The 13,926-nt window shown below is 44.6% G+C and overlaps 1 protein-coding gene across 1 annotated transcript in view; it reads right to left on the bottom strand.

Moving 5' to 3' along the window:
- Nucleotides 1-13,926, bottom strand: part of Dnah14 (dynein axonemal heavy chain 14) — a 257,032-nt gene that overhangs the window by 76,371 nt on the left and 166,735 nt on the right. Inside the window, exons 57-62 of the mRNA XM_041635247.1 lie at nt 12,024-12,205; nt 9,037-9,145; nt 7,598-7,723; nt 5,437-5,531; nt 1,828-1,987; nt 85-216 (exon numbers count right to left, since the gene is read on the bottom strand). Of these exons, the coding sequence (XP_041491181.1) occupies nt 85-216; nt 1,828-1,987; nt 5,437-5,531; nt 7,598-7,723; nt 9,037-9,145; nt 12,024-12,205 (804 nt within the window). The remainder of the gene's footprint in view (nt 1-84; nt 217-1,827; nt 1,988-5,436; nt 5,532-7,597; nt 7,724-9,036; nt 9,146-12,023; nt 12,206-13,926) is intronic.

Here is a 13,926-nt window from a genome sequence, read left to right as displayed (position 1 = left end):
GGACCCGAGCTCTGCTAACTACAAATTACTCTAGGAGCTGTGGTGTCCCCTGCAGATCACAGGGACAGAGGAGGCAAGGAGTACCTTCTGAACTTCGTGGTAGTCATTCAAGGCTATAACCCACTGACACATGGAGCAACAAGCCACAGAAACCAGAGCAATCTTTTTGGGATTGAAATCAGGCAAATTTAAGATCTTCCTGAGCTTCAGGAACACCTACGGAGAATGTATTACATGCAACGTACGTTAGAATGAATGATTAATTCCCCTAAGGATGATTTCCCTCTACCTCAACTGAAGACATTACAATTGTACCTAGGGTTCAAAGTGGCCGTAGATGGAGGGATGTTGACAGAAGTTTCTCTCCTGCCTGGTCCCACGTGTTGGTGCCCCACATTGGGCACTAAATATGGCATAATAAATAAAAATTCAGAGACCAATATTGGGGTTCAACTTGAAGATCAGAAAAGCAAAACAGCCAGCTACTTACTCCTATCTATCTCAGTCAATAGAGCATGAGACTCTTAATCTCAGGGTTGTGGGTTTGAGCCCCATGTTGGGCACCAGAGGGAGTCTTTCTACTAAATATCTGTCACTGTTGCAGTGACTTTGCTAATATTTAAAAGGAACTTCTCCCTTCAATCCCTTGGTGCACTCTATTGTGAGGGGATGATGTCCTGCCCCCAAGTGGCCTATTGGCTTAATAATGCTATTTATTTTATAGTTAAGTATACAGAATTCCTTATCTGCCTTTATGAGCCATAAATGGTATAGCATCTTTCTTAGACTTGGATTCCTTCCTGCTTTCTGGTTAGGCATCTCTTCTCTTGCCTGGGAACACCACCACTTTCCTGAATAACTCAGATGTTGGTGGTTCCTCCTAACCTGCCACTATTAATACGTTCTGATTGTTTTGAAGCTGTTAGGCTTTTAATTACTGTTTTATAAGAGTGATTCTTTTTAGATGTATTTAAATAAAGCCACAGGGGACCGTATTTGTTAATTATTCATTAGAGAACAAATTGTTATATTAATTCATGAATGAGTACCACCACTGGCATTCTGCCCAAAACTTCATCTTTCCTGTGTGCAACTCTGTGCTTCCCAGTGGCACAGACTACCATAACTCTGTGCTTCCCAGTGGCACGGACTACCATAACTCTGTGCTTCCCAGTGGCACAGACTACCATAACTCTGTGCTTCCCAGTGGCACGGACTACCATAACTCTGTGCTTCCCAGTGGCACGGACTACCATAACTCTGTGCTTCCCAGTGGCACGGACTACCATAACTCTGTGCTTCCCAGTGGCACGGACTACCATAACTCTGTGCTTCCCAGTGGCACGGACTACCATAACTCTGTGCTTCCCAGTGGCACAGACTACCATAACTTGCTGGTTAAGTATGATTAGCTGCTAATGTTTACAATGAGGATTGTAGAAGAACACTTTCATAAGAAAACTGTGCTCTCCTGTTCTTGTTTTAGTATTTATTAAGTGTGTGCATGTGTGTGCGCGTGCAAACATATGTACCAGGGCACACATGAGGTTGTCTTTGGACAACTTGTGGGAGTCAGTTCTCTCCTATTATGTGGATTCTGGGGATCAGACTCATGTTGTCAGGCTTGGTGATGAATGCCTTCACCCCTTTATCATCTTGCTAGCTCCCCTCTCTTAACTCTGTCTTCCACCTGCAATACATTTCATTCTTAAATCCCTTTTTATTTTCACTTGTAATTCATAACCACTGTTAGCACTTCTGCTGGAGTCTGTAGACTGTAGAGATGGGACACACCCACCATGTGCTCGCTAGCTCTCAGTGTTTCACCTTATCAGGGATGCTGTCCTTGTCCAGGTTAATCAGTTTCTTTAGGAAGCTGGTTTCGGAAAGCAGAAGTTTGGCTGTTGCCCAGTTAGGTTTCTTCTGTAGAAGGATACACACAGCATTCATGACTGTCAGAACAAGGAAGGGGGGCCGTGTATACACTCTGAAAGACAGGGGAGCATGATGAAAATCATTACATACACAGTCTTTTAGACTTTATCTACACCACATGGTTCAGAGAGACTACAAAACAATGGGCTTCATTATGAAATTTTCCTATGTGTCGTTTGCAGTTTGCTCTTACTCTCTCCCAATGCCCTTTTGTGTCCTGTCTCCTCTCCCACTGCCCCCCCTCCTTTTTACAAATATCACCCTTCTGCTTTCATCCCCCCCTCTCATACACACACAGACACACACAGCTAAGTCCAGTTTTCCCATACAAGAGACACCATGCATGCATACATGTTTTTAGCGAGCATTCTTATAAGGAGCTCCAGTCAACATAGAGGTATTTTACTGTTTGATTACTTTTTTAAAAAATGAATGTCTTTAGTACACAGATATCTTTGCTTTAGGAAGACTAAATGCATAAAATTCAAAATCTGAAAATCATTTGAGTTAGAGACTAATTCTTTTGGTTACAAAAGTACCCACTGCAGACTCATTTTAATCCAGGAACCTTCCTGTGTCTTTCTAGTTGACCTTCTGATGACCATGCCACAGAGACGTTGTGCACGCATGTGCACACGCAAATCAGCCCTGCCCTTGAGATTTAAGGACTGTCCCTGACTATCTCTATGCTTATCTTGTGACTTCTCTTTATCCTCACTGCAGTGCTAAGGTTACTGGTAGAAAAAATGATGTGGGAGTCTTTTGTGTTGATTTCATTGGTTAAATAAAGAAACTGCCTTGGCCCTTTAACAGGACAGAAAATTAGGTAGGCGTAGTAAACAGAACAGAATGCTGGGAGAAAGAAAGCCAAGTCAAGAGTCGCCATGATTCTCCCACTCCAGAGAGACGCAGGTTAAGATCTTTCCTGGTAAGCCAGCTTGTGGTGCTACACAGAATATTAGAAATGGGTTAGATGGGTTAGATCAATATGTAAGAGCTAGCCAATAAGAGGCTGGAACTAATGGGCCAGGCAGTGTTTAAAGGAATTCAGTTTCCGTGTAATTGTTTCCGGTAAAGCTAGCCCCGCCGCTCTCCCTACTACAAAAAACTTTGGGGCAGAGGGATATGTTGGGATCTCTTTCTACAGTAAGAATAAAAGGATCATGACTGGAACATTGCCAATCACTTTTGGTTGTGTCCCAACCAGTTTCTAGCTACATTAGTAACATCAGAAGGGAGTCTCTTTATGAGCAATCAAGTATAGGAAAGAACGAAGGGAATGCTGGTCCACACAGCACTTGCCATCCCAAGGCAGAGGAAAGGGATTTCCCAGTGCGAGAATGATCGTCGCTGGGCTGGGACCTTCAGTGTGACTTTTCTGTGTTTGCCCACTCAGACCCTCACCCGCCATCCCTGCTGCATTGATGGAAACTCAGGAGGAAGTGGCAGCACTCCAGGCAGTGCTTCACTGTTCTTGAAACATGGTCACTGGAGAGAGAAGGCTTGGTGGTTAAGAGCACATGCTCTATTTGCAGAGGATCTAGGTTTGTTTCCCAGAACCCACACTGGGTGGCTCACAACCGCCTGTCACTTCACAGGAGCTGATGCTCTGGTATCCATGGGAACCTGCACTCAGGTGTACACATCCTGCCCCCTCAATGGATACATATTTAAAATTAATAATACAAAAAAATTACTGGGTGTTTGAGCTCTTCTGTCAGTAATACCTACCAGAACAAAAGTTAAATGAAAAGGATGTTCTGGAAGGAAGTCACACAGTGCAGGTTGTTTGGGGGCGATGCTGGGGACGGCGTGGCCTCTAGTGACACCGTGAAAAGCCCCTCTGTCTGCATCCCCTTCTCCTGCCACCTCCGTTACCTCACAGCTCCTGAAAACCAGAGATGTGTGTGTTTCCTACTCCTCTGCCATGCTTTCGCCACACAGCTGCCCGTCCTTCTGCCAAACAGCACTCTCTTCTCTGCAGCAACGTCAGCTCAGAGCAGAGGGTTCCTTCCCACTAGTGGTTGCGGTGACCGCAGCGCCTAGGACAGGTCTGTCACATAGTGTGCACGCAACAGGTTTGCCAACACAAGAGGAAATGACTAAGACTAATGACCCTCGCTTGCAGGTGAGGGTCTCGAGAACTCAGCTGCCTTCTGTTCTCTGTGCCTTTGGCCATCAGCGTTAGGTGGATGAACTTGGCTGTGATAGGCTCTTATCTGCTGTTAATGTGTCACAAATGTGATGAGGTTGGGGCCAGAGAGATGACTCAGTCGGTAAAGTGCTTGCTGCTGAGCCTAAAGATTCCCAACACCCATATGTGACAAGTTGAGCCCTGCAGTGCATGCCTGTGATTTCAGCGCGTGCACATACAGAGGAATGTGATGGTAGGCTTGCCCTGTGCTCTCATGTCCTTTGTTAAAACACTACTGTCTTAAAATTTTTTCAAATATTATTTTACATGTATGGGTGTTTTGCCTGCATGTATGTTTTTGTTCATCACATGAGCACCTGGTGCTCATGGAAGCCAAAAGATGGTGTCAGATCCCCTGGAACTGGAGTTATGGATAGTTAAGAGTTATGTGGATAGTGGGAATCAAACCTGGATCCACTGAACCATCTCTCCAGCCCCTTAAGACACTATTTCCTAAGAACAATGCAATACTTGCCATGCTTGGAGATAGGATATTTAGAGATTTCCACTCTTGACTTGGAAGCCTCAAATTAAAAACATTCCCACGCAGGCTGGGAGTGGAGGCACATACCTTTAAAGCCAGCACTTGGGAGGCAGATGCAGGCAGATCTCTTGAGTTCGAGGCCAGTCTGGTCTACAGATTGAGTTCCAGGACAGCCAGAGCTACACAGCACAGGAAAACCCTATCTCTCTCTCTCTCTCTCTCAAAAATAAATAAATAAATAAATAAATAAATAAATAAATAAATTTGACCTAAAACTTAAGATCAGGATCTAAAGGTTCAAACCTTTGTACCCTGCCATAGTTCATTTCTTCCAGGGCTTTCTTGGCTATTTTTCTTCAGTCCCTTTCTTCACACACCAGGATACTGTTTGGAAAAGACATCAGGGAGAAACGCTCCCGCAGCGCCTCCTTGAGGTGTGTGTCAGCACTGCAGTCTCCTGTGTTCTGTGGTGGGTTCTGAGTCACCCTGAAATGAGGGCTGGGGCATCGACGCTGTGTTCTAACTGCAGTTCAGATAATGCTGGACGTTACTGTTCTAGGATGTGAAGTGTTACACAGCAGAGATGGCAATTCAGTTGATAACAAATAGCTCACGCTTTTAGCGGGGTGGTGATTTTCTCTTAAGGACCCATAAATACTGGCATGCCTTAAACCAATAACATGATAAATACCACACATAAAGAGAAATTTATAGTAATAAGTGGATACAAATTAGTCAACAGTCAATAAAAATTGGAATGCTGACTTTTACCACACATTTTTATCCTATTCAGAGGCATTTTAACTCAAAAGAGACGACTCACCTTAATTCAGAAATATCACTTTTATCCAGGGCATTCAGAGCCACAATTGCCTTTTCTAAAGCGGGCAGCACACTTTTTAGTTCATTGGTGGTTTTCTGTAATGAAGACATAATCCTCATTATATATGAACAAATATAGTTCCATACTTCAAATCATTGGAATGTTGATGGAAAATGTGGTTTGGCGTTTTTATAGTATGGATTAGACATGTGCACACATGCTTCTGTCATGGGCAACATGGAAAGTAGAAACACTGAGAGAGAGCCGGGCGGTGGTGGTGCACGCCTTTAATCCCAGCACTCGAGAGGCAGAGGCAGGAGGATCTTGAGGCCAACTTGGTCTATAAGAGTTAGTTCCAGAACAGGCTCCAAAGCTACAGAGAAACCCTGTCTCAAAAAACAAAAAAACAAAAAACAAAAAAACAAAAAAAGAAACACTGAGTGGCTTTGGCCTTGTCTTTCAGTTTCAACATAGTATGACAGACGCCCTTTGAGACGACTTTCTGTTACAAGAGGGACTGGTGACCCGCGCCTACAGTCCTAGCACTGAGAAGGCAGAGTCTGGTGGATTGCCGCGCATGGCGTCCCCGTGTCTGCGCTCTGTGCGCTGGCACCCAGTTCACGAGCTTCGGGCAAGGGGGCTGGAGGTTAAAATACATAGACACACACAGACAGAGACAGTGACATGGGTCATCCTTGAATTCCCCAAGAATGCCCCCTTTTTTGTGTTCAGGGGCAGATTATATAGAGATAGACACGCCCCAGCCAAACCCACCAGAAACCACTCTCCTGCCATCAGGAACTCCTGAAGGTCTCGTGCTCAGAGCAGCTGTAGGCACTCAGATCACGGGATTACAAGAAATTCAGGATCTGGGGTCTCACTGCTCCCAACAGTGGATCACAGAGTTTGAGGCCAGCCTGGTCTACAGAGCAAGTCCCAGGCTAGGTCTACACAATGAGACCATGTCATAAAACAGCAAGAAAAACAATGAGAGCTAATCAGTTCTGATAAGAAGCCAGCCAAGCCAGGTGTGGGTGTGCGTGCTGAAGAGACAGAGGCGGGCAGAGCTCTGTGAGTTTAAGGCCAGCGTGTGTCACACACCAAGTTGTTGGGCTTACATAGTGAGCCTGTGTACTTTTGAAGTTACCCGGAGAACAACTTGAAATCTATGTTGACGTTCACTGTGGTCTGTAGTAAGCCTTTCCTAGGACTGACTTATGTTGGCCTCTTCCTTTTAAGCTACAGCTATCTAGACAGCAAATGCAACTCTGCGGCTACCAGTAGCAGCTAGGCTGCAAGAGCTGCAGCCTGAAGAAATTCTGCTCTCTCAGGCACCAACTCTTTCAAAGCTATTAAGAGAATTTACTTAAATCTCTGTCCCCCCAAAGAACTCAAGATTCAAAGACTGAGATAGAATCCTGCTTCCCAGAGAGGCTGAATAGCAAGCAACTCACCTGCCTCTCCCAAAAGGCATCCTCTGGCTTTTTCTTGCCCCGCCTTATAACCCCCTTCTCCTCCTGGCTCCTCCCTACGTCTGTCAGCCAGTTGCTGACGCAGCCTTCAGACAGCAGGTGAATTTATTTAATCAAACACATCTTTGCATCATTAAATGTTCCAGAGCATAAACAAGAGTAACACACCTTAAAATAATATTCTACAACAGATTTAGGCTTCAGGAGATTAGCCAGTGATTGAAGCTCATGGGTGCAACTGGTAAATCAATCAGTTTATTTCAACATGTGTGGTTGCTTCTTTGAGAAGGATTGGCTAGTAATCAGACTAGAGTTGAGCAAACTTAACCTACTTCACTACTCTGGCTCCAGAATTGTGACTGGGAGAGACAGAAGGGACAGAGGGTTTCCATAGTAAACAACAGAATTGGCAAGGTCAAACAGTCATCCCCAGAGCCTCTCGGCTCTCTGCAGATGCTACTCCTGGAGGCATGGCTCACGTGAGTTCCAGTGCAGCCTGCAGAGCTTCCTGGGAAAGGGACTACCTTCTGCTGGGTTCCCTACTTTCTCTTAATGGCTTCCTGCTTGCAGTAGGGGCTCAGGACATGTTTGCTGGGGTAGGACCAAAGGTATCCATCATTGGGCCGCCACCGGTGACATGTGGAGGTTCAGAGCCCCAGGCAGCCTGGATTCACTGAAATTCAGCTCACCTGAGCATAGTCTTCCACAATCCTTACTTCTTCAGCCACGATCTCCTCATCCTGTTTCACAAGTACCTGAACTTTTTCAACTATTTGTGAATCTTTCCGTAGCTTTTCCATCAGGATTTCTTTTTCCTAATGAACCAAACAGTTTTTCTTGGAATGAGCTTTGGCATGACTTCTTTAGAGCAGAAACTAGTTTATTTATTAACTATATAATTTATAGAAATTAGCCTGAAATCTATGTAGCAGAATAATTAGGATGACTACCATAAAGATGATTTCATACACATCAAGACAGATGACAAGGAGCTAGAGAGGTGGCTCAGTAGTTAAGAGCACTGGCTGCACTTCCAGAGGACCCAGGTTCAATTCCCAGTACCTACATGACAGCTCACAACCATCTGTAACTCCAATTCCAGGGGATCTGATGCCCTCTTCTGACTTCCACAGGCACTAGGCACACATACATACATGCAGGCAATTCACCCATACAGATAAAAATAACTTTATAAAAAGGGTCTCACATAGGTGTCACTGGAGTCTCAGAAAGGAAATAATTATATATATATTATATATATAATTATATATATATAATATATATATATATATATATATATATATATATATATATAGAAAGAGAGAGAGAAAGAGAGAGAGAGGGGGGAAGAGAGGGGAGAGAGAGAGAGAGAGAGAGAGAGAGAGAGAGAGAGAGAGCAAGAGTTGGGGGGTATATCGCAGTGGTAGAGAACTTGCCCAGTTAGTGTCAGATCTTAATTTTAATCTCTAGCAACACACACACACACCCCAAACTAAAAAACCCATAAGCCTTTAAAATAAGTGACAGGCAGCAAATTACCATAGCAGATTTCTGATGGATTTAACTAATTACCTAGTAATTTTCTATAATTAGTTATGGTGCTAGTTGGTTTATATGTCAATTTGATAGGAGTTAGGATCATCTGGGAAGAACAAATTTTAATCAAGAAAATGCTTCCATAGGACTAGTCTGGAGTCAAGTCTGTAGGGCATTTTATTGATGATTGATGTGGGAGGGCCCAGCACACTGTGGGCAGTGCCACCCACGGGCATGTGGTCCTTGGCCGTATAAGGGCTGAGCCAGCCAGTAAGCGGCACTCCTCCAGGCTCCGCTTCAGTTCTTGTCTCGAGCTCCTGTCCTGACTTCCTTCGACGATGAACTGTGATGTGGAAGAATAAGCTGAATAAACCCTTTCCTCACCAAGTTGCTTTTAGTCATGGCATTTTACCACAGCCATAGTAATTTCAATTAAGATATATGATCATATTTAATTGTTAGAATGTGATTTCTTCAAAGTGCACAGCTATATTGGGGCAAAGCTGAAGTTTCAATTCACCTTTGTCTGGTCACAGACCCTGTCCTGGATCTGGCTATACAATCTTTAGGACATATTTAAGATTGACGATACCTTTGTTTTTTGTTCTATTTGAGGGCCAATGATCAAAAGCTCTTCCTGCATGTCCGTGACTAACACAGTGGCTTCCAGGATCTTGGAGAGTCCCATGTAGAAGCGGTTCCTGAGGGGAAAGCAAAGCACAGGCTTGTACATGAGGGCCTGCTCTTAGGGTTTCTGTCCTGCCCAGTTCCCACAGTCGGTAAATCCCAAAGAAAATCACACAGAGGTCTCCATAAGATTATAAACTGATTGGCCTATTAGCTCAGGCTTTTTATTAGCTCTTGTAGTTTATATTTAACCCATCATTCTTATCTATGTTAGCCACATGGCTCCATACCTTTTTCAGCAGGGTAGGTTACATCCTGTTTCTTCAGTGATCTGGGCAGGACTGGGGAAGAATGGGCTTCCTCCTTCCCACCATTCTCCTGTTCTTGTTGCCCCACCTTTACTTCCTGACTGGTTGTCCCACCTATACTTCCTGCCTAGCCAATCACCGTTTATTTAAAACATGATTGACAGAATACAGACAATTCTCCTGCACCACAGGCTAACCCTCCCACATCTGAACGGAGCACATTTGGAACCTTAGAATGTTCTGGCTGAGCAGCCTTAATCTGAAATCTCCAAAATCTCAAGTTTTTTGAGGCCCAGTTGTCATCATTCCAAGTGTGAGATGCCAGGTTAAGGGTGCTCAGCCTCTAGGAAGAAGGAAAAACGCACAATTGGACAGTAGCAAATAAAACCAAAAGCTTATAAAGAACTACACAGCATGACCAAGCAGGGTTTATACTTTAGGGATTCAAGACCGATTCAGGATTTGAAAGTCAGTTGACATATAAGCCACCCTATATAAATAGTGTGAAGTAGGGAAGTCAGACCTGGTCACCTGAAAATATATCAACACACTTGATAAAATTCATGACAAAAATAAAACCAAGAGTCAAGAGGGATTTTCTCAGCTTGGTAAATGACACGCTGCTGTAAGAAGAGAATGAACTTACTGTGGGCATGAGGTGCCTGTGACAGGGCTTAGTCACACAAGTTACACGGCCATGAGTGGATGGCAACAGTCTTTCAGAGGGACAGGTGACACCACAGATCCTGGACATAGGAGTGGAAGGCCCATTAATCTCTCTTGACTCCCATCTGGAGAGAAGCTGGGCCCTTTCCCTAGACTGTTCTCACCTCGATTTAACTGCCACACCACAGAAATCTCAGTCTGGAAGGTGGGCGCTTCCCCTTGACAAGAGCCACTTTTGAACACAGTGTGGCTTTTTTAGGTTGCGTTTTGACTGTCCCAGCTGTTTTACATTTGATACAGAATCTTTTATACCCACTGGATGTTGTTAGCAAAAACTCAAGAAGAATTTGACCCCGAATCCATAAAATTAGCAAAATACGGTGGAGACTACCCTTACTTCTTACGCAAACACCAGGCTTGGATGTGCTCCTCACACACAGACTTAACTCTTCCGGTGTGAGCTGTGATGGAGGATCATGTTTCTGTAGTCCTGCTGGCCAGCTTGGGCACAGTGTCTATAGACACCTGGATGAGTGACGTGTCTTGACTCCAGACAAGGATTCTGACTATGGTTTAGTTTCTAAATGGACTCATCACTTTAGTTACTCCCACTCAGTGTTTCATAAGACAACCCGAACGGGATCTGACCTGATGAGGTGGCTTTTCCTTTAAAAGACTTGTTAGTTGGACACACCATAGGCTTGCGACAGACTTGTTTTGGAGTGTTTGTCTTAGGTGCCCGAAGGCCATCTAGGTAAGGCTGGACTGAGGCAGTTCTGACTCTGAGAAAGCCCCGGGGATTCCCCAGCATGTGAGAATTTTTATAGTAGATGTTACAAGGCCAATTCCTAGCCACTTACTGTCTTCCTAGGAGGTTGCCATAGGACAAATTCTCAGTGTCCCCTGGGTTCTGGTTATATATACGGGCTGTGGGTACAAGTTAGTGGCAGAGTGCTGGCTGAGCGTGCACGGGTCCCTGGGTTCCACCCCTAACAGCATAAAAAAGAGAGGGTGAGAGGTCTGGGAGATGTGTTGAGAAAGGCTATCTCTGGGCAGGACATGGCTACGGCACTTAGGACCCACTGCACATACGGTCACCTGCACAAGTTCACGCCGACAAGATCAGTCAGTGTGCAGGAAGCATCACTAAGTGGACTCAGAGGGTTCTTTAAAAACAATAGAGAAGGAAGAGGGAATGAGGTACAGTGGGAAGACATGCTGAGGGAGGCTGGCGGGTGGGTGAGGGAGAAGCGGGGTGGGTGGGCATGATCGATGTACACTGTATGTACATATGAAATTGTCAGAGAACATGTAAAAGATATTTCAACAACAATGATGGCGACAACAACAGAGATCTAATGAAGTCTGAGGCTTCCTGCCATGGGTTTTCTCCTGACAGTCTCAGCCACAACAGCTACCTACACAGCGTGACACAGCGTGACACGTGTTCTCGCCATCTGTGCTGCAGTTGCTGGGTCAGTTCTATTGGTATTGTCTTAGAAGTCACGAGGGATGGCTCTAGCCATTAGCTGTGTCAGTAGACACTCTGGACTTCCTTCCTCTGTCTACGTAGGGGACAAACTGACTAACAAGAACTCATTTCTCGCTGGCAGATCTGTCAGCTTCGCTGTGAAGGGGCAGCCTCCGGACACATGCAGGGGAGGTGCACAGTCCTCCCTACCATCCACCACAGTGTTGGCCCCTAGGGATATTTGTTTTATTTATTTATTAAAGATTTCTGTCTCTTCCCCGCCACCACTTCCCATTTCCCTCCCCCTCCCCCAATCAAGTCCCCCTCTCTCGTCAGCCCAAAGAGAGATCAGGGTTCCCTGCCCTGTGGGAAGTCCAAGGACCACCCACCTCCATCCCCAGGGATATTTGAATTCCTTATTTTGTATTTGTATCTATCTTTTTTTGTTGTTTAATAAATAGAGCACTTCTGTAAAAACCCACATTTCTGTTTCACTCGAAGCCTTACCTTTTCGTCCGCATTGCCTCCTGTCTGATGCTCAGAAAGTGGCTGAACGTCTCCAGAAACTTCAAGTAGCTACTAGGAGTGACATAATAGTGTCTTCCAGTATCTTCAAAGAATTTTGTGCTCAAATTTTTCATGCTTTTGTGGATTTCAACACACGCTGGGGCAAACTGTGTTACTATATTCTGAAGAAAAAAAAAACCAGCTTTTGAGGAATACAAGAGTGTTGCAGGAGGTCCTCCCACTCCTTCAGCCAATAGCCGCTGAGATACCAGCCCACTGGGGCATGGTCTCTCTCCCTTTAAAAAAGCGGCCACTTCCCTCTGCTCGGGCTCTGGCTTCCAGCTCCGGCAAGTAGGCTCCATTCCTGACTGCGCAGAGGGCTGTTGTCTGGGATGGTGGTCTGTAAGTTTTTCCTCCTTAAAATAAATAACCTCTCTAATAATCATAATTCCAAACTGGTGTGGGATTGTTTGTGACTTATGCCTTCACAAGAGAACATGAATAGAGAAGAATGGGCAGTAACTTGAACACAGCAGTATTTCTGAGATACAGAACGATGCAGTAGGACCACACGAGCTCTGATGGATGAGGCAGATGGGGACAACGCTGAGTGACTAATGACATGCCAGGTGTGTTCTCACAGTCTGGGCTCTGATCTCCCCATCAGCAGTCAGGGCTTGTCTTAGTTAGGGTTACTATTGCTGTGATGAACAACCATGACCAAAGCAAGCTGGGAGGAAAGGGTCTGACTCATGCTTCCTCATTAGAGTCCATCAATGAAGGAAGTCAGGGCAGGAACTTTGAATTCATAGGATAGATAATGGAGTATTTTCTCTGAATTTGTCAAATGCAATTGGACTAGACATTGTTGATATATTTATTCCCTGTATATATTGTATATAGTTATTGTATTTATTGTATATAGTTTTCCTTATATTATTTATAGTCTTCTGATGTGAGATTCCCCTTTGTATGCTGTGAATACCATTGGTTAATAAAGAAACTGCCTTGACCTATTGATAGGGCAGGACTTAGGTAGGCAGGGAAAACTAAACTGAATGCTGGGAGAAAGGAGGTGGAGTCAGAGAGAAGCCATGGAGCCACTGCCAGAGACAGACATGCTGAAACTTTGCTGATAAGTCACGACCTTGTGGTGATGCACAGATTAATGGAGATGGGTTAAATTAAGATGTAAGAGTTAGCCAATAACAGCTAATGGGCCAAGCGGTGATTTAAACACTACAGTTTCTGTGTGATTATTTTGGGGCTGAGCAGCTGGGAACCAACAAGCAGCCTCCTTTTTTTTTTTATTTTAGACCAAAAGGAAAATGTAGTAGTATATTATTTGTATTTTGATAAATAAATCTTGCCTGAAGATCAGAGGCAAAGCTAAAGCCACCAGAGTTTAGACAATGGTGACACACACACATCTTTAATCCCAGAACTGAGAGACAGAGTCAGATGGATCTCTATGAGTTCAAGGCCATCCTGGGCTACACAAGATCAATGCAGAAACAAATCCAGGTGGTGGTGCCTCACACCCTTAATCTCAGTCCTAGGGAGTCACACACCCTTAATCCCAGCATTAGAAGGAATATAAAGTGAGAGGAGAGACAGGCTGTCTGTTTAGTTTGTGGTCGCCCAGCCTTGGTAGAAGTAAGACTTCTCTAGTGACTTTGCTGCTTTGCTTTTCTGGTTTTGGGTTGAATCCTGATTTCTGTCTCTGGTTTTTATTATTCATGCTACAGCCCTTTCTAAGGCCCACATTGAGTCTCAGGCCTTTGGGCATTTCCAGCTCCTTTTGCCAGGATTTTTACTCCCTGTCTGTCAGATGGGCCCTTGGGGTCTTCAGTTTAATGCCTCGAGAATAGATCTACAGACCAGGTTGAGAGTGAGACAGCAG

This window comes from Microtus oregoni, unplaced genomic scaffold (assembly GCF_018167655.1).
Source record: "Microtus oregoni isolate MIOR12 unplaced genomic scaffold, Mior012 000047F_ref0000412, whole genome shotgun sequence".
Lineage (NCBI taxonomy): Eukaryota > Metazoa > Chordata > Mammalia > Rodentia > Cricetidae > Microtus > Microtus oregoni.
This window is presented reverse-complemented; position numbering and strand designations above follow the sequence as displayed.